This window comes from Pongo abelii, chromosome X, assembly GCF_028885655.2.
Source record: "Pongo abelii isolate AG06213 chromosome X, NHGRI_mPonAbe1-v2.0_pri, whole genome shotgun sequence".
NCBI lineage: Eukaryota > Metazoa > Chordata > Mammalia > Primates > Hominidae > Pongo > Pongo abelii.
This window is the reverse complement of record NC_072008.2, coordinates 155278236-155304663: the sequence shown is the minus strand read 5'-3', so window position 1 is coordinate 155304663 and position 26428 is coordinate 155278236. Positions and strand designations below refer to the sequence as shown.

The 26428-nt window shown below is 39.6% G+C and overlaps 1 protein-coding gene across 6 annotated transcripts in view; it reads right to left on the bottom strand.

Moving 5' to 3' along the window:
- AFF2 (ALF transcription elongation factor 2) overlaps positions 1–26428 on the bottom strand; it is a 498044-nt gene that overhangs the window by 39407 nt on the left and 432209 nt on the right. For all 6 annotated transcript variants that reach the window (XM_009235348.4, XM_002832215.4, XM_002832217.4 and 3 more), the window contains one exon: positions 88–247. In XM_009235348.4, coding sequence (XP_009233623.1) covers positions 88–247 — 160 coding nt within the window. The remainder of the gene's footprint in view (positions 1–87; positions 248–26428) is intronic.

Here is a 26428-nt window from a genome sequence, read left to right as displayed (position 1 = left end):
GTGTGTGTGTGTGTGTATGTGTGTGTGTTGAGGGTGCTGCCTCCGGGACAGGCAGATCATGCTTAGGGCCCTGGCACCTTCACTCACCTCTGGAGTTGCCACACGAGGTGCCTCATTAGATTCGCTGTCAGTGGTGCTACTTTCAGTGTCTGAATCTGACTCAGAGCTGCTCTCCGATTCGCTGGAGCTGCCAGAACCCCCGCTGGCTTGCACTGCAGGTGGGGGCTGGGGAGTGGCCAAGGGTGGGCTGAAAGAAAAACAACATAATTCACTGACTCATTTACTCTCAAATAAGATGGAAAACAGCCCACTTCAGCTGAAGGGCCTATGATCCATGAAATGCAGGTAGAGTGGGGTTTACCTTTCCCATTTTATAGATAGGAAACGTGAGGCTTAGGAGGCCCAGTGACTGGCCCAAGTTGAAAGGTTTGAAGAGAACCAGGCCTATGTGTATGCAAGTTCCTTGGCTTTCCATCACACTGCCTTGTCTTCCAGAAAAGCCTTGCCACCCTCACTCAACATAAAAACCTTAAGCCAAGTTTGCATGCCTTCTGGATGCAGATATAGATGTAGTGCCTTAGATGTTGAACTGTCCCATTTTTTTCAGTTAAGGTAGTTTTTCATTTTTTGTTGCCCCCTTGTTCAATACCCCACAGGTTCTTCAAGGGGCTCTGATCTTAGCTAAACATATGGTATATAGTTCTATTACCAAGAAGGAGTGAGTTCAATTATCATTTTAATTAGAGGAAACTGAGGTTCAGAAAGGGAGTGGAGCTGGTCTCTGCCTCACAGCTAGTTGGAGAGCCAAGACTAGCACCTAGCACCCTGGCCCCCCAGCTCCTTCAAAGGGCACTAGCTGTGCTGAGCATATTCATTGCTGAGGGCCTGGCGCTCAGCCCCAAAGTGACTAGAGTTGGTCCTCAATTTCTGTCTGTTGGGTGCGTGAATAAGGGAATGAGACAACACACTTCTAGGCCTCCTCCACCATACTTTTTATAACCTCTTTGTAACTCTTACAAGGAGTTATGATCATAAGAGAGCAACCAGCTGTAATGATTGATTTTAAATTTGTAAAGCTGACCAAGCAAAGCATTTGGAAAGTGACACCATTTGCTACTCTGCCTTTATTGATAATTAATACTCCTCCTTACCGATCGTTTGCTCTCTGTGTCCTATAACAAGTCAGCCTCAGCTGCATCTTGGCACACTGGGGTATGCCATCACCTTTTTTTCTCATTGTCGCTTTGGACTGAATTTTGCTTTCTCTCAGAAATGGGTCTCTAAATTTGGGGGAAGGTTCTAATCTCCCTCTGTCTCTTCAGCCTAACCCCTCTTTGGAGATCAGTTTAGCTCATGGGGAGGGGAGTGCTCGGGGCCTATTTGTCTGTTTGCCATCTACTGGGCCTTTGCAGCCTCTTGCATGCAGCAGCAACTTGCCTTGCTCTCTCCCTCGCATTTCCCAAATCTGAAGCAGCAGCTCAGTCAAGAGAGCCCAGTATGGTCCTGGAGGTCACCTGGTCCTGTGGCCCCATGTTCAAATGTGAGAAAGAGGATCCGCAAGGATTCCCCAGCCCCCAACTCAAGGAGCACAGACCTTTATTCATTGCCTGAACCAAATGAGTTCATGACCCCACCCCATGCCCTCACTAGAGCCTCTTCTCCAACATTACAACTCTCAATCGCTGAGCTGGAGCCATACTGAGCTGCTGCTTGGGAAGGAATAGGATCCCTTCAAAGCCAGCATGGGCTCCTCATCAGTCACTACTCAGTGCAGAGGGCCTTTCCACTTCCTGCGCTGTGTGTCCTTAAAGACTGGCCCTTGAATCTCCCAGGTAGACTTTTTCTTTCACATAGTGAAAGCTCATTTTAAACTGCTATCTGCTAAGTAAATGCGAACTACAAGTACATTTCTCTGTCAAGTACATCAAGAGATTAGGGAAAGTACAAGAAATAAGGAGACTACTGTATCTCCTGGGAACTGTGTGTCTTCCTCCAGCAGTGGGGGGAAAGGGAGGAGACCTATAACAGGGCTCTTATTTCCCTGCATTCCTTTGTAGATCTCTCTTTAGTGTCAGTAATGATACCCTATTTATGCAAAGTTCTCTTTAAATCTAATCAATTGTTTTTGTCTTTGGTTACTAAATAAAGATTGAGAGAACAGAAATCTAAGTGAGACTAATCCAGAGATTAGGCTAACTTGGCCTCAATTCCTCCCAAGTGAAGTTTTAAATATAACACAGAGCATCTGCAACACTGAGAATACTGGGTGGTGGATGGAGGGATAAAATCTAATTTGTATCCACATTTATGATTCTCAAGAGAAAAGGCTGTTTCCTAGTATCATTTCACATTTATGCACCCATTTCTTTTAATACAAAGCTGGTCATCCTGCTATTACTAAGCTAAAATAGACTCTAGGTTGACTTTGGAATATTTCTGGATAGAGTTCCACTTATTAGATAATTTTTTAGCAACTTCTGTAAGAAACAAAAAATCCCTGGGATTACTCCTTCAAAACCAAATACATTAAGGTGATACACATGAAGCACAGATGATTTATTTACCAAAATCAACTTATTCCTCAGCTAAATCAAAATTTCATGGATTTAGTAGAAAAATTGGGGTGTGTGTGTGTGTGTGTGTGTGTGTATGTGTTTTGCCTATATCTTTCCTATCTAAAGCCCCTCTGAGAACAGATGTATTGTATTTTAGTATTCAGATGTTTTTAATTTTAAAAAGTAATATGCTGAATATACCATATATAATATTCTCAGTGGGATCTGGATAAGCACCCCTTAATAAAACTTGTTACTATTGTTGCAGTAACATTCACAGTAAGAGGAATACATAAATGTTTTAAATAAATATCTTTACAACAGTTTAGGTCAGGTTTTATCATCAAATGAGTTTGTCTCAAGGTTAGAAAAAATATTGGATCTCAGAACTCTTTGAATTTCAGAATTGTAAGAAATTATGGATGTGAATAGAAATCATATATGAAAATTTGACAATACTTATAAGTAGATATAAATAAAGACATGAAATTAAAACTGTTTTAAACATAAGGGCAACCTTGACTGAAACCCAATGAAATGAGACCTGAAATTATGTATCCTAAGAATTTTTATAGCTAAATCTGTTTCTGTGTTCTCAGGTGGGACTCCACGCACAGTCAATTTTGACAATGAACACTTAGAGGAAATTAGTATAGGAAGAACAAGAAGAAGTACATCAGCTTTTTATACTTACACATACAGATATGGGGATAAGAAGGAGGGTGGACTTTAATTCAGGGAGGACACCATGAGAACTCAAACTAGGGGTGAAGGACTTCAGTGTGTTAATGAAAAGGAATTGCTGTCTCTGGGAAGTTGCAGAGTTGGAAATGGAGAGCCAGCGTTTGTGGAAGGGAATAACGGTTGCTTAAATGGAGGCAAAATTGCTCTCACCAGCACCTTTCCTGTGCCTCTACTCTCCATCTTCTGCTCATGGGCTTGCTGGAGACTGTAGATGCAGCCAGTCTGCTAAGGAATGTAAGCTTTACATCTGAGTCTGGGCCTCATTTCCTGTGGGCCTACCTTGCGCCGCCCGGTTGGGACTGCTCCCAGGGACAAAAAGTGAGTACAAAACTGAAACATTGTCTTTAAAAGCAGGACAAACATCAATATCTGAATAGTTGGCTTAAGGCCACGTTCTTGTCTGGAATATACCATGAAACTTTCAAGTTGGCAAAGCATCGTAATATGTCACTTTCAGTTCTTCACTGAAACCTGTTAGCTGTTCAGCTAGTTAAATTTCCACTTCTGCTACATTTATTTTCATACGTTACTAATTTATTTTCCAGATGTACATTAAAGTGGCTATGAGTAAAGCTAGCCCATGTAATACTTGATTCTGCCTAGGAGATGAAAAACTAATGCACAGTTTATATATTCTTCATTCACTAAGACTGTATTAATGTTATTTTTCACACATCATTTACTTTCCTATTTCAATAAACTGCTTTTAAAAAGAATGCTAGTGATTACAACAAACATAATGTCTGATACTAAAAATAATTAACATTTGCTATATTAAACCATCCACTCTATAGTCTGTAAATATTAAAAGTGTACTCAGTAACTTCACTACAATGTAACAAAACTTCTCAAAGGACCCACATTTGTAATGACTTCAAAGTCGACTGCTCAACCTTTTCAAAGATCAGATTTTGCTATCATATTCATCAGAATTTGCTATCATATTCATCATTCATTTTTACCAAGTAGAACTAAGCTTCATTATAATCCCAAACCCATTCATTAGGTCTTCATGGTCATAGGCCAGACTGGGGGCAGAGAAGATGGCTTAGCAAGTCAGTGACCCTAGCGGGGGAATCCAAAGCTGGGGAAGGTGATCAAAGGGTAGGCCAGTGGGAGAGAAGCTGGGGAGGCATTTAAGATGCCTTCTCCAGACAGGGTTGGCCCTGGTAGAAAGCTTGAGAGTGACAGGGGAAAAAGATGGGCTTTAAGAGATAGTCTGGGCACCCTAGACTCTATATGTGATAGCCTTTCTATGCTTACACCACCCAGACTCTTCTGCAATAAAGGGATTAATGTGTAGCACCATAATTAATGAATAGATGCAGAAAAGATGGAGAGGCCAAAGCCCACATTGAAGAAACCGACTATTCTGCCTGAAGAAGACTCTGGGTTGGGGATGGGGGGAGGGGCACATATACTGAAAATTTTCAAACAATGTGCAGGTCTGCCCTGGAGGCAGGGAAAGAGTGGGCTTGTTCTGAACTTCCACGGTAAATACAAAACCAATGAGTTGGAGATCTAGTCAGGAAGATTTTACCTCAACATCAGGAAATACTTTTAAAAACTTACAGCTGACCACAGAAAGAATGCACTACCTTGCATGCCAGTGAACCCTGCACTTTAGGTGAGCAGATAGCCAGCGGCTATAAAGAACGTGGGAGAAGAATCCTTATTGTGAGTCTGAAGTGGGGTTGGATGATCTTTAGTATGGAGTCCTGATAAGTAAGCAACAATGAGGAAGGGGCCCCAGGTGTAGGAGGGCCCAGGTGGGGAAGAACAATGAACAATTGTTCTGAGAGATGGCTAATCCCAAACAATGACCTCATTCCACAGGCACAATGACCCTGTTTCATGGGCAAAATGACCTCATTCTGCACATAGCCCCCTCCAGCATGACCCTGTAAAATTTCTCTCCAGCCCCTGCCTCTTTGCAGACAGCCCCTTCTCTGCTGTTGCAATCTTGCAACATATTTTCATACTTTAATAAATCTTCCTTTCTTTACCTACAACTGTATTGGTAAATTCCTTTACCACTTGCACCACTGGCCCCACTACCCACAAAATTTAAGGTGTCTTCCAACTCAAAGATTATAATCCTTATGAATCTAAAGTGTATTGGGGATTTTAAGTGAGGCTGTTTATGGACTTTATGAGAAAACATGTGAGGAGACATTTGTGCAATCCAATCTGCTCCTTAAAGCAAGTCTAGGAATGTCCTGTCTCTGCTATACTTTATCAGTCACAGGGTTATTGTATAAACCTCACAGGATTAAAACTGCACTTCTGTAAGGCTATTTTATAAGTCAGACTTTTTACTAATTCAGATTAACAGCCTCCAGAAAGCCAAACACCTGCACCAGTGCTGTTTGAGTCTAATTCTAATTTAACTGTAAATCCCTTTCTCTGGAAATAAACAGAGATGATGAATTGGCCATTCTGCTCCATCAAGCTGTGTGGGCATCCAGACTATGTATAGGAAATGCACATGGGAGGATTCTATAAGCAAGTCCACAGGGTATTGATCTTGGCAACACATTTCACAAGGCCCAGAACTTGCCAAAGACATGGAGCATGAGATGTTTAATAGGAGAGTCCTATATGAAACTCTCCTCTTCAGTTAAGACTTGTATGAATTTCATCAGCTTGACTGTGTTCCAGTTTTACTGGGATAAAATGTCTGTCTATTAGGTAATTTAGAACGGTTTCATATTTGATTTCATCATTAAGCTGTAATCAGATGAACTTCAGGCAAAGGAATCAACATCCGCAGCTGATCTTATCTCCCTTCTTCCCTCGTTTTTGTCTCTGAACTCTGGGTTCCAGAACTGGAGCATTATGCCTGCCTCATCACATTAGGCCACCAGAGGCAGACACTCTGAACCCTGAACTTATTCTAGCCAGAGAGTGGGAAGATTCCATTTTGTCTGTGTCAGCAGTTTTGAAATCTTCCCCCATCTCCCCTGTCCCCTGAAAATCCACTTAGCCCATTTCTGCAACAAATAGTGTATGCAGAAATAGAAAGCAACAGAAAGTGTACACAGAAGAATAATACATAAAACTGATAAAAACAGAATTGCTGTGGTGGAAAAAAGAAACAAGGGATGTGGAGAGGGGAGGGAGCCTATGTCCCCAGCAGCTTCCCCACCTCCTTGGGATGCCCCCGAGCACAATTTGAAAATAAAATAATTCATATCCCAATATCATCACAAGCAAGTCACAATCAAATATATTTTCTGCTAATTCTCTGATGCTACTGATAAGCAGACAGTCGATCATGGTCCAGTTGTGATCTGGGCCACACCCTGACATAACTTCATAAAAAGATCATCTTTGCCTAACATGTATACACTAAGATGTTTGTCCTGTTATCTCATCCTGATGTTTGAAATAGAGCCGCCTTAATTTACTTGCAAAGAGTAATAAGGAAGTCCACACCTATTCATTCCTATTCATTTTCTCAGACAAGTTACTATACATGACATTGCTTAAAGCCCTGAATGACTGAAGTGATCTATGGTTGATGGAGTAATGACTGACCCAAAGATGTCCATATCCTGATCCATAGAACTTCTGAATATGTTACCTTATATAGCCAAGGAGATTTCACACATGTAAATATTAAGGATCTTGAGATGGGGAGATTATCCTGGATTATCCAAGTGGGCCCAATGTAATAACGGGGATCCTTACAAGTGAAAGAGGGAGGCAGAAGAGGAGGCCAGAGTGATGCCATGTGAGAAAGACTTGACCTGCTATGCTGGTGTTTGAAGATGGACGAAGGAGGCCAAAAGTCAAGGAATGTGGCAGCCTCTAGAAGCTGGAACTGGCCCTCAGTTAACAGCCAGCAAGACAATGGAGAGTTCTGTCCTGTAACCATAAGGAATTGAATTCTGCTAATAACTTACCTTGAGTAGGAAACAAGTTTGTTCCTTAGAAACTTCAGAAAGGAATGCAGCCATGCTGACACCTTGATTTTAACCATGTGAGACCCACATCTGACTTTTGACCTCCAGAACTCTAGGATAACAAATGTGTGTTGTTTTAAACCACTAAGTTTGAGGTAATTTGTTACGGCAGCAATAGGAAGGTAATACAAGATCCAAATAATTAAAATTCTGAGTGCACCCTCTTACACCTGAACAGATTTTCTTTTGTTTGTAAAATTTAGTTTCCCTTCAGAGAAGTCCAAACATATAAGCCCACTCTGGGAAGGGGACCTTGATGGCTAAATGACGTGCTGGGAAGCAGATCTCTGAGTAAAAAGATGCTAGTAGATTAATGCCACATCAATGGTGCAATGAGAGGTTACATCTTCCAGAGAGGCTGCAAACAGACTGTTTGGAACTTTTGTGATAACTGTGAATGACCGGCTTTTTACATTTTTCGATCACCAGCTGTTGGTTCCTATTTCTTCTAACTTACTCAACCCCTACTTCCTTTCTGAGATGATAATTATGAGTGATTTTGGCAATGGCTTTTCAGCACCATGTTTGACTCACAACTAATCAGGGCTTGGTTGTCCTTTCTGTAGACTGACCAGACTCAGGCACTTGGCCTCTTCTTTTCCTACCTGTGCCCCGTCTCCCATTTTCAATCCACTGCCACATATCTAGACAGCTGCATTTTCCTTACTGGTTTTAAAGAGTCAGTTTTAGTACAATGGGAAGAGCATAGGGTTGGAAGTTAGATGATCTGCTTTTGAGTGTCACCTTGGATACTTCATCATTGTATGACCTTAGGCTAGGCACTTAAGTGTCTCAGTTTCCTTACCTGTAAAATGGGGATAATATATCACATAGGTTTTTAAGAGGGCTGGATGAGGTAATTTAGGTAAGAAAACTCACAAACCCATGCTTCTCCAAATTTAATGTGCATAGGAATCACCTGGAGATCTTATTAACCTGCAGATTCTAATTAGGTAGGCCTAGGGCAAGGTCTGAGTTCTGCAGTTCCAATATAATCACAGGTGATGCAGATAACTCCCAATGGACCACATTGAGCCTGGTAAGGCTGATATCTACATGGGGCTATTCAGATGGGAGCCACTGGGAGAAAAAGAAGCTGGTGAGTTACGAATTTGAAACTAAAGGCTAAAACCCAATTTTGAGGTGAACTGTGAATTTCACTTTTTCATAATTATTTTGTCCTCCTTTAGCAACAGAGAAAGTTGACTACCTTGTATCATTTTTAATCTGACTTGGTGAAATTTAAGCTTTCTTTAGGCAATTGTTCCTGAACAATTTCTATCAGATTCCTTCTGATAAGCTGGGATATCAGTTTACCACTTTCCTGAACCTACTTGCCCACACCAGCAGTTCACTTAATGTATGTTTCTTTCCTGTGAACATGTCCTATGGATCACTAATGACGTCCAAAGGTGGCTTGCCACTGCCCAAGCCAAGGGTCAGGGTCATAGCAGGCTATATCCATGGCCATAGTGGGGATCCAGGGCATAATTCATCCTGGTAGTACTAGTGTTCATTATACGCCAGGAACTGGGCTGCTGAGCACTTTCCCTGCAGTTTCTCTCTTAATTTGCACCACAACACGATAAATTAGATACTCTTACTACTTCCAGTTTACAGCTGAGAATACTGAGATGTAGCACCAAACCATATCAAGTTGAAAAATAGTTTTAAGGATATTATTAGATTAACTTCAATATTGCAATTTCAAAGGAATGAAAAAAAGGCACCTGGATTCAACCTGAATGAAAAAAAGGCACCTAGATTCAACCACACCATGGTACATGGTGAGGTGACACTATGGAGGATGTCAGCATGTTCCCAGTAAGACTGGCCAACGTTGGCTAATGGACCATTATGTCTTGAAAGCATTGCAATTTGCATATGGGAGAATAAACTGATATTTCGGTTTCTATGGAAATAATTTTAAAAATCACACTGACTTTTCTGGCATGAGACAGAGCTGTTTCAATCAAACAGCCAAACAGGTGGGGAAAAAAATCATATAAAGCCAAGTATTTTTGTACCTTTTGCCTTTAAAGCCCATTTTTAAAAACGGGAGCAAAGGAGAGAAGAAAGGCAAGCAAGTGGATGTGAACACTGACTCCCGTGAGCTCTGGCCTCTGCAAAGCTGAGAATGAATGATTGAGTGGCAGCTTGCATTCACAAGAAACCCAGAAAGGGCCAGCCTCCAGGAGTCTATAACAAGGTCAAGACCTTCCCATAAAGAATCACATCAGTCACAAATCGTAGGTGGAGCAGGCTGTGTACTTCCACTGGGTGTCTTAAACCCAGAAACTGCTTCCATGGAGGAATCTCCTCCACTGTGTTCCAAAAGCTGGCCCAGAGATGGGGCCCAACTGCTTGTCAGGAGAACCCAGGCAGCTGGCGGGCTGAATTCCCTAGGAAAGTACAAAGCATGCTTAGACAGGCACAGGTCTTCCTGAAGATAGTCTCACAGTGGCTTAGCATAAGCCTCTGCCTTTTTCCGTGCTTTATGTCTTCTTTCCTATTACTCAATGTACTTAGACCTGCTGCTCAATTTGGGAAGTGGGCATTGCTCTTCCAATCTCTCCTTAGACTACATCTCTTTTGTGATGTTGGTCAATGCCATTCTCCTTATCAGTATTGTCTGCTTCCCTTCATGTCTGATCTGTTACCTGATGTATCACAGACACTTGATTTAGAAGGTAAGCTTCTAAGACCAGAGGCTTTATCGACCACATATCCTGTAAAATGCTTAGTGTGCTTAATACACCCTAAAGTAAAGCCACAAAGAAGTCTTCTCTATAAATCTCAGGGAGGACTGTCCACAGACGTATCCTCTGCCTTTGGGTAGGCACTTAACATCCCCATTGCTCTGTGACCCTATAGTTCCAAGACGATATCATCGTCATCGGATCAATAAGATCAGAATACTTTTAAGTGCAGAGCACTTGACAGTTTTCAAGCAAGTTAACTCCCATGATTTGATTGCCACAAGAACACTAGAAGGTAGAAGGAACAGGTATCGAAGGATACCTATTCACTAGGCTACTGTGACCATCGACTAAACACTGTCAAGCTAGAGGCAATGAGAACAATCAAAACCCACTACAAAACTCATCTTTCTAATCATCTCAGAAAGCAATAAGACTCAAAATTAATCCAAAAAGTTTTCTTCAGCTGACCTAATGAATCTGGTTGTAAGAATTTAGTGTTGAAAACACTGAAGTACACCAACGCTGTGTGCTAGGAAAACCTTGTTGCAGTCGGCCTATTCAAAGTCACATACGCAATTTCTAAAATAAAAGTCATATAGTTTCCTTACTGAATGAATCTTACTTCATAATTGTATTGTAAACATGATCATCAGAAATCTGAGTGAATGGCAAAAACTGTAACTTGCAAAATTGCTGTATCTAACCCTCACAAGGCAGCAACACAACATATTGCCAAGAGAAGTGGATGATGTACAGACAGCCCTTCTGGGTGGTCACCCAGACTAGCCCATACATTCCTAATCAGGAAAAAGTCACTGACTGTCTTCCACCATGAAAACGTCTTAAAGATGTGGTCAAAGTCAACACTTATTGGTTCCACTTCCTCACTACTAGAAACTTCTTCAGGCCTAGTAATTAGGCTTTGAAACTCTTTTGGCTACTAAAACTACTTCTTAACTGCCAGCAACAACCCTTCTCTTCCCGACTCATCATTGTAAATCCAATGTTCTTTTCTTTTCTATTTTTTTTTTTTTTTCCTGAGATGGAGTCTCACACTATTGCCTGGGCTGGAGTGCAGTGGCGCGATCACGGCTCACTGCAATGTCCGCCTCCTGGGTTCAAGCAATTCTCCTGCCTCAGCCTCCCGAGTAGCTGGGACCACAAGTGTGTGCCACCATGCCTGGCTAATTTTTTGTATTTTTAGTAGAGACGGGGTTTCATCATGTTGGCAAGGCTGGTCTCGAACTCCTGACCTCGTGATTCACCCACCTTGGCCTCCCAAAGTGCTGGAACTACAGGCGTGAGCTACCGTGCCTGGTCGCAAATCCAGTGTTCTTTTCTTACTTGCCTTGACCTCATTCCCTGGTGAACTAAAAGCTTTGCTCTTTTATACTCACCCTCTGTGACAATATGTTGTATCATGAGATCTCTCTATTTCAGAATTCACAATGACTTTCTGGCAGATATATACACTCTTTGCTATAAGGTTTTCAGAGCTAGATCTCTATCAACACCCTACCTTAGTGTCAGTTTTATTTCTGATTGTTATTCCCAACACAAATGCAACTTTTGTCTCCTCTCTGCTCCCACATTGCCTCCATGCCTTTGCTTATCCTGTTTGCTCTATCTACAGTGACACTTTTCCCCTCTCTTCTGCTTGGTTAAATCTTTATCTTTCAAGCTCAAATTCAAATAATATGGGGTCATCGCTAATGACTTTTTAATTCTTACAGATATCTCCCTGTTTTGCATCACAGTTTATCACTTCATTATTCTCAGATGATTTTATTTCATTGTGCTAACCTGCACCACTAAATTGTACATTCCTTGATGGCAGGGACCAGAATGTAAAGTCATTTTGCATATCCCAGGGTGACTGGCATGATAAATTGTATATAATTTTCTTGTTATAAGAAAATACTTCAAATGGCCTTATAATATATAGAAATGAAGCACAAAGTCACCTGGTAAAGAACAATACTTAACTGTGAAATGTCTATGTGTTACTGGTTATCAACAGAAGCCAGTAGTTAGGCCAGCCTATGGAACACAAAAACATCATGAAGCATAAGTTAATTTGATGAAAATAATCAGGCAAATAGGTTGCATGATGATGGATTTGTAACCTTTCAACTGCCTCTATGGATGCTGGCCATGTGACACAGTGCCCAACTCCTTCTTCAGCTTCAGTTCCATTGACAAAACGCAAAGTATCTGGATGGATATTTTTAATGTAATTGGTATTTAGAGCAACAGCCATTGATGGGTCGCAGAGTGTACAAACATGCATGAACATGAAAAACAAATGGTGTGGTTCTTACTGAAAATGAATGCTACATACAAACAGACCTTCCTGTTTTTAATTAGAATGATGACTCCATTATTCCAACTTGTCTAAGATGTGAGTTACTCTAATCATGTCATTTTGATACATTAGCCAACCCAGCCTACATTGTGCCTGTTATCAACTCCCTCTCTAGTTGATGATTTTTCCAGTGGCATAATTAATTTCCTCAAAGAAGAAAAAATATTCCATCAGTTTGGGATTAAATATGAGGTTGAAGGACTTTCAGAAAAGGCAGAGCTAAATCTCCTGGCCCACATGCATTGCTAATTATGACACACTCACATTAAGAACAAGAAGGTGTTCCCTTCTCATGATAAATGGGCCTGGAAATCCTCCCCAGCATTTACTATAAATCACAAAGACCATTAATAAACAATCAGAAAAAAAGGCAGTTTCTACAAAAATTCACTCCCATTCTTTGCCAAAGACTATCAATGTCATATTTAAAGCTGACATCTTAAATCTTCTACACAAAAGCCCTCTAGTCAAAAAGCCCAGCTATTTTAAACAGAAGTTCATATGCCTGTTATTTTGAATGACAGCAAAGGAAATACTAGATCTTTAGTCTGCCTGAAAATCTTACCTTCTAGCTAATAGTCTCCCTTCTCATCAATGCTAAATTGAAGGAGGCCAAGTGCAAATGGGAGAAGAAAAGAGGAACACAATTTCCTCATGTTAGGGGAACTCATTTGATATTGTACCCAACTTGCCTTTGACGTCAAGAGGAAGTCTGTACATGGCCACCAGTGATAAGATAGCTAAGTACAGGCAGCCTTACTCAACACTGACTCCTGTATGTGGAATGGCAGGGCTTACAACTAGATCAATAGCAAGAGGAATGACAATCCTGTGTTACAAATGAACACAGAGTCTATTAAATGCTGACATAGAAAGAAATGGAAACAAACTTAGGCATTTCACCAAGAACTGGCAGGACCTGTGATGATGACAAACAGGCTGGTAGTAATAAGGTCAGGATGTTTGGTTTTGTTATTAAGAGGGATTTAGGAAATTTAGCAATTTCAAAGAAGGAAGAATTTAGAATAAAATGGATTTAAAACATGAATTAAAATACCTTCTGGGGTTAAGCAAATTATATTTGTGGTCAACCACTTCATCAGAAAAATCTAGAAATCTGCATTTTCTGAAGGTTACATCATATGCCCTTTTAGTATGTCAACAGCAAATCACAATGCTACAGGGTCCCTACCTACTAAATTCAAACAAATGCACATCTTAGGGATTATAGTGTAGACAAGGCTTTGACAACTTGGGGGGTGGGGTTTAAATGTCCAAAACAAACAAACAAACAAACAAAATATTCTCACTTGCAAAGCATGGGAGACATGTACTTTTAGTGAGATGAGAGTAATTTCTAGTCTGATGTTATCAACATCTCAAAATCCAGTGCAGTTTCTGTGAGTCCCATACTACTACAGCTTCTTAATGACAAAACCTGGGTACGTTACTGTGCCAGTTAGAAACTTGGGCAAAACACTGGCAGAGAGATATTTTCCAGAAAGGTTATATGCCAAAATGTTCCCTTTCACTATAATTATATTTCAATACGCATTTCAGATAACTGTGCCTAAATTCAAGGTGTTTAAATAAGAGATAATATGTGTGTGCGTGTGTATATATACCTGCGCCTTGTGAATGGATGAATGTGTGTGTATGTATGAGTGCACGTGTGCAAGTCTGCATTTGAGTGAGTGTATATGTGAGAGTGTGAACACCTGTTGGTTAAAATCCAAGATGGCTAATACCAAGAAAGTAGAATCATTTCAGCACTAATTGAGATGGCTGGCTAAGAAGTAAAAACATTGGGAGAAGTGTCATCCTTCAAATGGTGTGCATAATATTAATTTAAAAATAATGTTACTATTAGCTGGCTAAGGACAGAAATGTTGACTTCTGCAGCACATGTTGGCCATTAGTCATTTATTAAAAATGATATTGCTGCCAGCCAATGTATATACAACAACCCACATTTGGGTTCTAGCCATGATTACTAGCATACACATATGTACATTCATATGTATGAGAGTCAAATGTAACATTTTCATCCTATACACAAAGATTAGTGTTAAAGTAAGAATATATAAAGGCAAAAAGTCTGAAATAATTGAAATGGTCGTTATTTTTCTCTTTTGGGCATGACCTGTTTAATAGCCAAAGAAAATGTCAACACTTTCAGTTAGGCATGGAACTCATGAAAACTGATAGGCTTCCAGTGGCTTGGTACAACAATGAGGAAGTGATCTACTCTTCTAGTAGTATAGATAATTTATACAGATCTAGTATAAATGATCTTTTTTTTATATTCAGTATATTTCAATCTTGCCAAGGGAAAAATAAAAGCACAGAATTACTTTTCTTTCCTCCTTCCTCTTTCTTGTCTTCCTCCTCTTCCTGCTCCTCCTCTTCCTTCTTTTTCATTTCTTTGTGGTATCCTACTTGTAAATGTCTCATTATTCAACATAATGCTGTACATTTTTAATGGTCCTTTATAATCTGTCTGAATTATAAAATGACTGGAAAGTCCATTTTTAGAGATGTTTCCAGTATACGCACGTTTTGAATTATTTGAGTCACAAAGGGAGAAGATTTTTTTCTCCAAATCCCCTCTAAATATCTTGCATGCCTATAACAGGATAAAGCTACAAAAATAACATGGTAAGTCAAATATTTGAAAGTTTTTAATATCTGTATTTGAAATAGTTCTTATGTAACTCCATTCTAGAATGAACAAGGAGAAAGAACCGAACCTCCTCTGATTTGCATGTTACTAATGTTACAGAAGGGCAAGAAAGGGCATGACATCAACTGAAACATAAAGATATTTTAATCAATGCTTTCCTTGTTGTGCTCTTTCTTTAGTGATTGTATCTTTGGGAGGCCATCCTGTGTTAAGAGGATCTGTAAGAGGAGACCAAAGCAATTTTGCAGTGTGGTTTTACTTTCCTTTAATATGATGGTTTATACACTGTGGTTTATTCATTTATTGGTCTGATGGTTTTTATGAGTTGTGATTCAGCATAGGTTCTTTTTTAGTATCGTGCTTTATAAAGATATGGAGAATGTAATATAAGTCTGATACAATTATGGTTATGTGCCATGCAAGACAATACTGTAAATATAAGGAGAGTCTCAAAAGCTGCTTAGCAAAATGATCTTAATATACAAGGCAGTGTGAAAATGTAAGAGGAATCTATAATGACAACGAAGATTAGCCATTTGCTCTCTAACCTTATTTACAGAAGCAATCAGAGGTATTCAGGTCGAGTTAATGACCATGTCTCCAATTAATTCAATTGTCTACAAACAACACTGGTGCAGTGGCTGTCTCAAAGTCTGCCACACAGTCTCAGAGGGAATACATAAGACTCCATTAAAAGTGACAATCATAATGCATTTATTACTGAAACACTATTGTATTATAAATAAATTCCTCATGTTAAATTATGCTCCATGCTTTAACAGAAATTCAATTACTGAAATAATAAAAAGACGGTGTATTTGCCAAGTGCTTGGACTATAATTTGGCTGCCTAGTTACCAGCGGTTGGCTGTTTTGCAATTTTTTCTTCATAGACTATTTCTTTTGAACAAATGCCAGACTTTTTCATACAAATTTTATGAACAAGTTGCAAAATGAAATTTTGAGCTTTTGAATCCAATTATGAAAGACATAACTAAATCTATTATTGAAAAACAATTCTAGTGAGCCCTTTCTGCTGCTGTTGAGAACTGTCTGGTAATTGAGGTAAGCACAGGTGCTGCTCATTATGGACCATTGTGCACCATCTGAATCCTGGGAACTGTGGAATTCACATGGTTTGCACTCTGTTTGTGTGAATAACAAACAGGCCTGATTCTGCGCTTGTTTGTACAAGCTTGTACACAGCTCATTTGGGACTTTGAAGACACCTGCTTACCCTTTTGAAGCCAAAACAGTATCATTTATGTTCTGGCTATCCTTTCGATGACAATTTTGCAAAAGCAACATATTTTGCACTCTCCCTTCATTCCCACTATCTCCTCCACCATGCAAAAATTCCAACACATCTTTGTCTTTGGCAATAGAAAAATTAGTTGTGTAAAGCTACTACAATTATCTAATGACCAGAGACGACCCAAAGCTGTAAGATATATATGGGGGAAAAATGAATCAACTCTTCTCATGCAAAGTTGTTTTTAACAAACCAGAGGTCTAAGGTGGACTGGGGATATGATTTAGTTGTGTTTAGGGCTAGATTGTCTTTATTTCCCTTTCTTTTCTTCTTTCTTCTGAGTTCTCATATTTGTCTTTCTAATGTCTAGTCTCATAGTTTTTAGATGGATCATTTGGAAGCAGAGAACCTTATAATCACAGACTTTTTTCCTGCCTTTATAATGCAAAGGAAAAACTATTCTTAACTGTGGTCTCCTCTCCTACCCCACAGGACTACCAGCCTAGCCGGCAGCCATCAGTTGAGCTGCTTTGCAGGAGAAGGCTGGAGCCTGCACTGCATTACTGAGCCTCTGAGTAATGTCACATATTAACCTGAGTATTTCAGCCCTGCCGTAGCTTCTCAGTGCTCCTACTCACTTTATTCAATGACTTTGCATTTTCCCTTGATATACTGAAGGTCTTATGTACTGAAAAGATCACACCTAGAAGATATGTAGTAATGAAGTGGTAGTTCTGCTGCAGAGCATAACCCAAATCTGGATTACTCCTACCCTTAACTCCAACTTTGGGTCCCCTCAACTGTAGCCCGTTTCCCACAGTGACTAACCATAAAACGTGACATTCTAAAAACCTACATTTGTGAATCCTGTGCTGGGAGTTTGATTTCATACGAATGCAGAAAAATAGTTGGAGGCATAGGGAATGATAAATAAAAGCAACAGAAGAAATTACGGATGCAACAGTATATGCTTGGAAGTCTACTAGGAGACATTCCAATTCACCACAGTGGGAATGTAATCTTCCAATTTAGCAAACGTGTTCACTCCAAAGTCCTAGAGAAGTGTCATGGTGAAGTAGAGTAGTGAAGCCAGGTCCCTTTGCAAAGGCATGATGGAATATTACCGAGTGCACTGCTAACTTGACACTTGATTACACTTCTATTTACCTTGTCCATCAGGCAAAGTTACAGCCTTGACAATGCCTAATAAAGCCAATCAAAGTGGGTATCAGCCAAAGTAAATTCCTGCATGTCAGATATTAAATAGGACTAATATGGTTTGACAGTGCTCCACAGAAGGCATACTGGAATCTTACCTTTTCCCTTATCATTATCACAAAAAATGCAAGGTAAATTTCTGCAGGAGTATAAATAATTTGGAAACCCTCATAGACAATATTCTACTGTGTGTCTCATTTGCACTTAAAAAAAAGCTGCCCTACAGACCTTATGTACTTTTAAGATTTATCTGAAAGATCCACGAAGAAGACTTCCAGTCAAAAAAAGTACATATTTAATGGAATTAGATCTCTAGGCAAGAAAATGTCAAAAGAAAAGGCAAAATATTAAAGTGAATGCGAGGTGCTCTTTTCCACGGCTTTCCTGCTTTGATAAATATCTTCTAGGATGTCATTTACTAGAAAGTCATGATTTTACAACAACAACAACAAAAAAAACCTAAAGTATAAAATATACTCCCTCTATTGCTGAAGTAAGTCACTATTTTCATATGTCTCTCCAAATTCTGCTTTTGTCAGCCAGAAGTCTTCTTGATATTTGCCTTTATATCTGCCTTTTAATCATTCTTATAAAAAACACAGCAATTCTTGTGAAACATCAAAATTGCCAAGGCAGGAGCAGAGCTGGAGAGCTGTGCTTATTCCAAGTCCTGATTTCCCTTCTGGCCTTTAGGAGGAGGCAATTTCACATGAAACCAAGGATCACGAAGTTGGGTGTCTGCTGAGAGCTTCAGGAAGGTCTGGTATGTGTTGATTTGGACTTAATTCGTCCATGAGAGTGAAGAGCACCAATAACATTACCTCTGAAAATGAGCTACTGATATAGAAAAGGATTATAGGAATATGAAATTTGGGCATAGAATTGTATAAGAATGCACAGATTCATACATATGTGTGTGTGTGTGTGTGTGTAGTTTCAAATGACACAAGTTTAAGCTTATTGTTAGCCTATCAACAATCTGTAGCTTATAAAGTCTTATATAAACCTAATTTCAAAATATGTTATGTTCCTCTCTCTTCTGAGTCTGATGCTTGAGGGTAAGACCTAACAAAGTTATTAGGACATCATGCATATAAATATTTTTTGTCCAACATGGTTCTTTTGTCACCATTATGTGTGTGTGTATATATATATATGTAAAATAACAATAATACCAGTAAAACTTTGTTTGTTGAGTTCTTAATATGTGCCATGACTTTGTCCAAGGTATCACAGCCCGTAAATGGCTAGAAAAAAAAAAAAAACAATTAGGCTTTTTGGTTGTTTTTGTTTTGCCTAAACACACTTTGAAAAATTATGCTCTATTTCAACCAATCACCCATCCATATGTGTATATTCAGACAAACCTATTGAAGAGCTAGTCCTAAAATCTTTAAACATATGCTTTCATAAAATTATTTGCAGCCTTCTCTCTGCCTTTCAATGACAATTGAAAATGCATGTTTATCTATTATTCTTCAGTTAATAACAATGATGATGATGATGGTGATGGTGATAGCTACTTTTATGAGACATACTGTGTGTCAGGTAATGTGCTAACTACTTTTCATGAAACCTCACTTCATCCTTATAATAGAAGTATGGTGCACATGCTGTTATGGTGCACAAGAGGCGTTAAGCAACTTGCATCAAGGTTCGAATGAGAGTCTTTCCAATCACAAAGGCTATATGATCTTTTACTACTATGCTACGTTGAATTGACTTGGAATTAATTCTTATATGAAATTCAAATAAGATATCTGTCATCATCATTTAGGTTTCTAGTTCTTTGAATACCCAGGTTTAAGGGGTAAATGGCCTTCTAATAACAATTTCATAGCAACGTAGCAGAATCGCAGTATCTTAGAATCATATGGGTGTAGAAGATCTTGGAGATTTACTAATCCAGCTCTTGAAACTGTCAAAAGAGGAATGGAGGCCAAACAAAACTGCATTCAGGGAAGTAAAGGTCACAAGAGTCAGTCCATCAACTGCCTAAACCCCCATCTGGATAAGATCGGTTATGGCCATTTTACTTTGATGGTGGACAGAAGCTGATGAGTACAGATAACCTGGACAGAAAAAATGTTTTCTTTAAAACACCCAGCTATTTTATTTTGAAAGCTGAATGGTGATCAACCACAAACCAGGTATTTGACTGATTCAGTCATGTAAAAATATGTGACAACTTGATGTGTGTGAATGCTGTGTGTTTACGCTTCAGCAGTCAGATTCCATGGATGTGAGAGGGTGATCTCATACCTGGATTTCTTAACAAGCGCCATAGTTGATTTCCAAGTTTGAGAACCACTGATTTGGGGCATGTAATTCTAGCCTGGACTTATGAAAGTCAATCAAAGGAATGATCAGGTGGGAAGAAAAGGAGGAAGCACTGGTCAGTGTAAGGAGAAATGATCTCACATATTTTGGACATTCCCCCTCAATATTGGTAATAGATAACAAGCAGCTAACATTCTCCCACTCTGTTTATTGAAAAAAAATTATTCAAATATTTCCATATGGTCTTATTGTTATCATGCTACCTATAAATAATAATTATAGTAAATGACTCAGCTAATAGCAAATACCGCCTTTCCAAGTGCTCAGGCTGAAACTCATGGAATTCTTTCTGACTTTTATTTTTTGTCTGTATCCCTATTCAATTACCCCGTTAGCAAATCTTATCTGTTCTCCTTTCAAAATACATCACTAATCCATCCACTCTTCACCACTCATCACCACTACCCTGATACAAGCCACCATCCTTCTCATTTGGCTTATGGTAATAGCTTCCTTACTGTTCTCTCTGTTTCTACCCCTGCTCCCTTCCCATAGTCCTTTGTCAATAGGTATAGTGTGATCCCATTATGACATAATTCAGATCATATCTCTCTTCTGCTCGAAATTCTCTCGCAGCTCCCAATTCACTCAATCTAGGCCAAGTCTTTTCAATGGCCTACCAGCTCTTGTACAGTCTAATTCCCAGTGCAAGTTCTGATCTCCTTCCCCAACATCCTTACCCTTGCTTACTCTGCTTCAGCTGAACTATCTTCTTTACTGTTTCTAAGGCACACCAGGTACACTCTTGCCTCAAGGCCTTTGCACATGCTATTCCTTTTCCTGCAATCTCTGCAGGGCTCTTCTTCCCTGCAATGTTCTTCCCTGCAATCTCTGCATGGCTCACTCCCTTACTTCCTTTTGGTCTTTGCTCGATGCAGCTCTCAGAAAAGCCTTCCCTGATAACCCCATTTAAAACTACAGCTCTACCTCATCCATCTCTAGCACAATCCCCTGATTTATTTCTGTCTAGAATATTTATCACCTTCCAATATATTTTATCATTATACTTTCATATTGTTTATTTTCTGTCTCCACCCAAGAGAATATAAACTCCACTAGGGCAGAGCTTTGGACTGTTTTGTTTTTTGCTGTATCTCTAGTTCCTAGAACAGTCCCTGAGAGCTAGTAGGCATTTAATGAATATTCAATACACAAATGAATTAATGCGAATAGATGTAAAAGTGTGTGTTTTCAAAATTATGGTAAGCTTGATGGTTTCAACGACTGACAAACTGAACCCCTAATAACAGAAAACAGGAATAAAAGAATCTATGTATTGAGCAGCTACTCGGTGATGGGGGGGGGGGTTGAGTACTTCACACAAGTGTTCTCAATCTTCACAGTCATTCTTTAAAGAGATAGGAATAATGCTGGAACCCAGCTAACCCAACCGGAGAGAGACTGTGTTCATGAGTTTGATGTTGGAAGGTAGGCAAGAAAGGCTTTTTAATGTGTAGCTGGTTCCCAGACACTGAGGCTCAGGTAGCTTAAGTAAGTTTGCCAATAATCACAAGTTATAATTGGAAGAGCTAGCAGTCATATCTAGGTCTACCTCACTCCAAAGCTCTTCCTATTATGCAAAAGGGAACAACAAATAGAGTGGTAGACGCCCAAGAAAATCATTCTTTTCAAACTCAAAAAGGAGCAGTAGCCTCTCAGCAGGCCTATAGTTTCTTGTGAATCCCCAGGAAACCCAGAATAACTCTAGCTTGTTTCCAATCTAAGAAATTCTCAGAAGATTAAGTTGTACAGGCCATACCTGATCTCAACCTAAGCAGTACCTTCAGTTCCATGATTCATCCTCACAAGCAGATCCAAATTTATAAAATTTCCCATCAAACTTTTTAGAGCTGAACTTGGAGAATGTCTCATCTATTCCTCCACTCAATAGGAGCATAAATTGATGCCCAGAGAGGAAAGGGAATTGACAACAGTGAAATCCTGAGTTGGAGGCAGATTTGGTGGGAGAGTGCTAGTCTCTTGGCTCCCGGTGGAGTCTACTACATATCTGCCATACTGAGGATGACGTTAGCCTAAGACGTGTTTCCTGATATCAGCAGTAGCAGCAACAGCAACAAAGAAAATATAAAGTCCCAATTACATGTAAGTAGCAAATGAACAGTCCAAATTGTTGGATTTAAGGCTGAACAGACTGTGATCATCACTCTTTTCTTTCTGGAGTGGATTCTTCCCATAATGGTGTTCTGAACTAGTTCTCCAGCACTCACCCAGTCAAAACCAGAATTTCCCAATGCATTTTCAGAAAGAGAACCCCACTCCTTTGCAAATATGACATAATACCTACAGCAGAATAAAAACATGCATTTCAGCCTTCACCTTATTAACAGTTACAAGAGAAAACAAGGTAATTTGCTGTTGTCTTTCTGAGTAACATTAACAAATCTATTTCAACAATGTAAGTCATTATAGATGACAAAAACTGTGTAAAACATGCAAATAAGATGATGCTAGTTGGTGTGATTTGTGTTTATATAGTGACTAAAGTTACAAATTAATTGGAGCAGTACAATTTATAACTGTACCACTCTGATAAATGGGTTATAATGGCTATAATAACCATCACATTTTAAAATTTTTACTCTAAGAAGCAGAGATATTACTTAAAATATCAGTGCACTGCAATGGGCAGATACTATGAAATAACTCAGTGTTGAGAATGCAAATCACAAACATGGCTTGTATGTGAATTTTTATTTTTTATTTATTTTTTATTTTTTCTTTATTTTTTTTGAGACAGAGTCTCGCTCTGTCACCCAGGCTGGAGTGCAGTGGCGTGATCTCGGCTCACTGCAACCTCTGCCTCCCAGGTTCAAGTGGTTCTCCCGCCTCAGCCTCCTGAGTAGCTGGGACTACAGGCGTGTGCCACCACGCCCGGATAATTTTTTGTATTTTTAATAGAGACGGGGTTTCACCGTGTTACCCAGGATGGTCTCGATCTCCTGACCTCACATGATCCACCCACCTTGGCGTCCCAAACTGCTGGGATTACAGGTGTGAGCCACCATGCCCGGCTGCATATGAATTCTTAAATGTCCACTTAGCACAACCAGTTGTAAAATGTGGTATTTGATGAAATGAATGAAACCCATTACTCAGAGGCATTTGCAGTTTGCAAAAACATCACTCATCCCAAGACTCTATCTGAAGTCAGCCAGCAGAAGCTGCAGAAATCGCACTGCCTTAGTGGCCATGGGACCAGGAGCACTATGTTATTTAAACCCTCATCAGCTTCAGGTCAGTGATTAGCAAGGTGATAGACATCTTTCCAGGTTGAGTAGCCAGAGGCCTCAAAGAGTCCTTGCTTTATTTGTGATACACATATGTGGTTTGGGACCAATGCAATTGAAATTTGACATTTAGAATGACAGTAGTGAATGGGGATGGAGAACAGAGCATTTGGACATGTAGTGGCTTGCAGGCAGGGTTCTGCTGCTAATTGGCCCTGGCTATTTGAGGTGATCACTAGTTTCTATACCAGGGAGGTAATGCTGGGACAGTGGACATTTCACAATGGCCTAGGCTGGCTCAGAAACACAGAGGGCTTCTGCTATCCCCTGAGTAATTCCATTCCAGTGTAGAAATGGCAAGTGTCCTGCACAACTTCAGCCCCCACCAGGGCTTCCCCTTTGGCCTTTGCTTCCCCTTTAATGAAGGAAGGTGGTATAGTTCAGTGTGAAAGATTTTCCAGATTCATGGGATATTTTCTAATGTTTACTGTAGGCCAGGGCATGTTGAGACCTGATGTTTTACCTACCTCTTTGGATACTGTATGATGAGAATAATCTCACGTTAATTTATAGCCTCTTATCATTTATACATAATTTGGACAAAGAACATCCTCTCTTTGTTCCTTGAAGTGACCTTGTGAGGGAGCCAGTGCAGAGATTGTAACTTCCATTTACTTATTCCCATTTGCCAGTAAAAATTATGATGCCCTTGAAGGAAACTAGACTAGTTTGAGGCCACAGAGCTAGAAACACAGCAGTGTCAGAATGGCTCAGGTCTGTCTCATCTCCAGCTTCATGTGTCACAGTTCTGCCTAAGGCTATGATGCTGCAGCATACACTCAGGCAAAGTGTGCTTTCTGCCCATAAATTTAGCAAGTAGTGGATGTCCACTGACTTCCACGTACTAGGGTGTGACTCATTTTGTAGGATCTTTTAGAGCTGGCTTTGAGCCCTGGGGACTTCCAGAACTCCTCTGGACAACTTGAATCTGGGTTTCCTCTCATCTTTGGTTTTTATAAGCCAAGAAAGGGGATAATACCTACTGGGTTCCAGACTCTTAGCTAAGCTACGACTACTGAGTGATCCGCTGAGAGTGCTCTACAGGCATGAATTCTTGGGGTGAGTGAAGATTTTGCAAAACACAGAAATAGACATTTTTGTCTGGTCTCAGAAAGACTACATAGACAGATGACAAGAACACCGGTGTAATCTGTTTTGCCATTTGAGGAAAGAACTTCAGTGATGCACAAGTGGCACAAAAATACTAGGACTCTTGCCTCAGCTATACTACAACCTAAAGATAATTATGAGATGTCAGGTTTCCTAATGATATTGAAAGAGGCAGTATTACTTTTCATTTGTTTGCAGAAATCAGATTGAGTACAGCAGCAACAAAATTTCATTTCATATGTCTTCATTAATGGAATGCTGCTCTTCAAAGAGAAATGTTAACTGAAGGGAAACCAGAAACTACTTTTATTGCTCAGATGGAAATAAAGATCTGGATAGACTGGCTGTGCATCAGCTTGTAATCAACAGTGAATCATAAAGATACATGCTAAAAGACTTGCAATTGTAATCTAATTAGTTTTCTTACTATTTGGGAGAGATTAATTTAAAGCTAGAGCAAGAAATACAGAATTACATATAGCCAGGAGATCTGTCAGCTCCTGCCTCCAGTCTAAGAGGACATGAAGATTAGTCTCAATTTGGTAATGTCAACATGACTCAAGTAGAAAAATGTGTGTGGTGTGGCTCTGGCCATCAACTGACTCATCAAGTGAAGGAGGAACCTGGCAAGATCACAAGTGAGGTAACCAAGCAACCTTGGGTTCCATTCTCAACTACTATTAATTGACTTTTCTCAGCCCCAGTTTCCTCATCTATAAGAAGAGAATAAGGCCTTGCAGAGCTGATGAACTGATTAGAGATGATGCATATAGAAATTGTGGTGCCCAGCAGGCCCTCAGTATAGACAGCAATTATTACTGCAATTGCTTTGAGAAAGCTAGCTGGGTCTGCAGAGCCTGAAATGATGGACATGGTAGGTTGTCTGACAGCATTAAATACCAAACAGGGCCTGCTTCTGAGTGCCATCTTGGAGCTTCTATGGGCTCCCCAAAGCAGGGCCACTCTTTCTTCTACTCAACTTCAAACTATTCATCCTTCAATTGCGAAACCATTTTGAAATATGTAAATGAAGCATCCCGGGATGACTCCCAAATTTGTTGCTGACAAATGATCTTGGGTGGCATCTTCTCATTCTGTGGCTTAATAAATCCAAGAAGCACTAATTGCTTTGAAGTTAATAAAGACTTTATTGGCTTCAAATAATTGGTGTTTGTTTGGCTACTGTGATTATGGTTATCACAGTCTCTCTACATAATGCAAGCTGGCAGAAGTTTCTACCTTTTATAAGTTTTAAATCCCAGTAGAATTGACAGAAAAAGCTATAACCACAAATTGGTTTGCAATTTTCCTCTTTCTTTCCAGTCCTATATGGTTATATTATGAACCTTGCTTCACACAAACTGCTTGTGACTTTTATGGCCCTTTTGTGATCTAAATGGCTATCTCATAAGATATTCCATTGCAGCTTCTTTTTCAATTGCTTTTACTGTGAAATGCCCTTGTAGAGAGTTCTGGGGAACATTTCACACTCTTATGGTATTGATTTGCTAAACCTGATGATAGGTCTATATTTAAGATACACTACTTCATATTAACAGAGTGGGAACCTTATGAAAAACAGAGCCAAAGCCTTCATTGAGGAGATGTTGGATACCATCTGTATCTTCAGGAATACAGTGAAAATCCCTGATCATCTTTGCATTCATTTCAGTAACTCAGCACATGGAAATACCACCTGAAAGATGCCAGTTTGATATACTTAATAATTCCTTCCCCAATGTTGTTTTATTTAAATAAAGTACAATTCAACAGTGAATGTGTAAAAACATTATAACATCATTTATTCCATCTCCAAAAATAGGGAGTTTGACAGTGCTTTGGTAATAAACATTGTTCATGACACTCCATGAAAGAAGTCAACATCTCAGTAGAATGCAGAATGCCACATCCCTCTTGCCTGTGAGTGAATTGCTGTTTAGTGTTCAAAATAGTAACTGAGCACAAGAGAATAGCTGGAGGACCCTTCCCTTTAGCCTAGCCTCCAGGTATCTTTACTTTCCTTCTATAAACTACAGACTAATGAGACTATAGTGGAGTTTGAGCCCTGGTGGGTAGAGTGTGAGAAAGTACGACAGAAAAAAAAGGAAAGGAAAAGAAAGAGAGGACTGTGAGAAAACAGGAAAGAGAAGAAGAGGCAGACATGCAGCAAAAAAGAAAAACAAG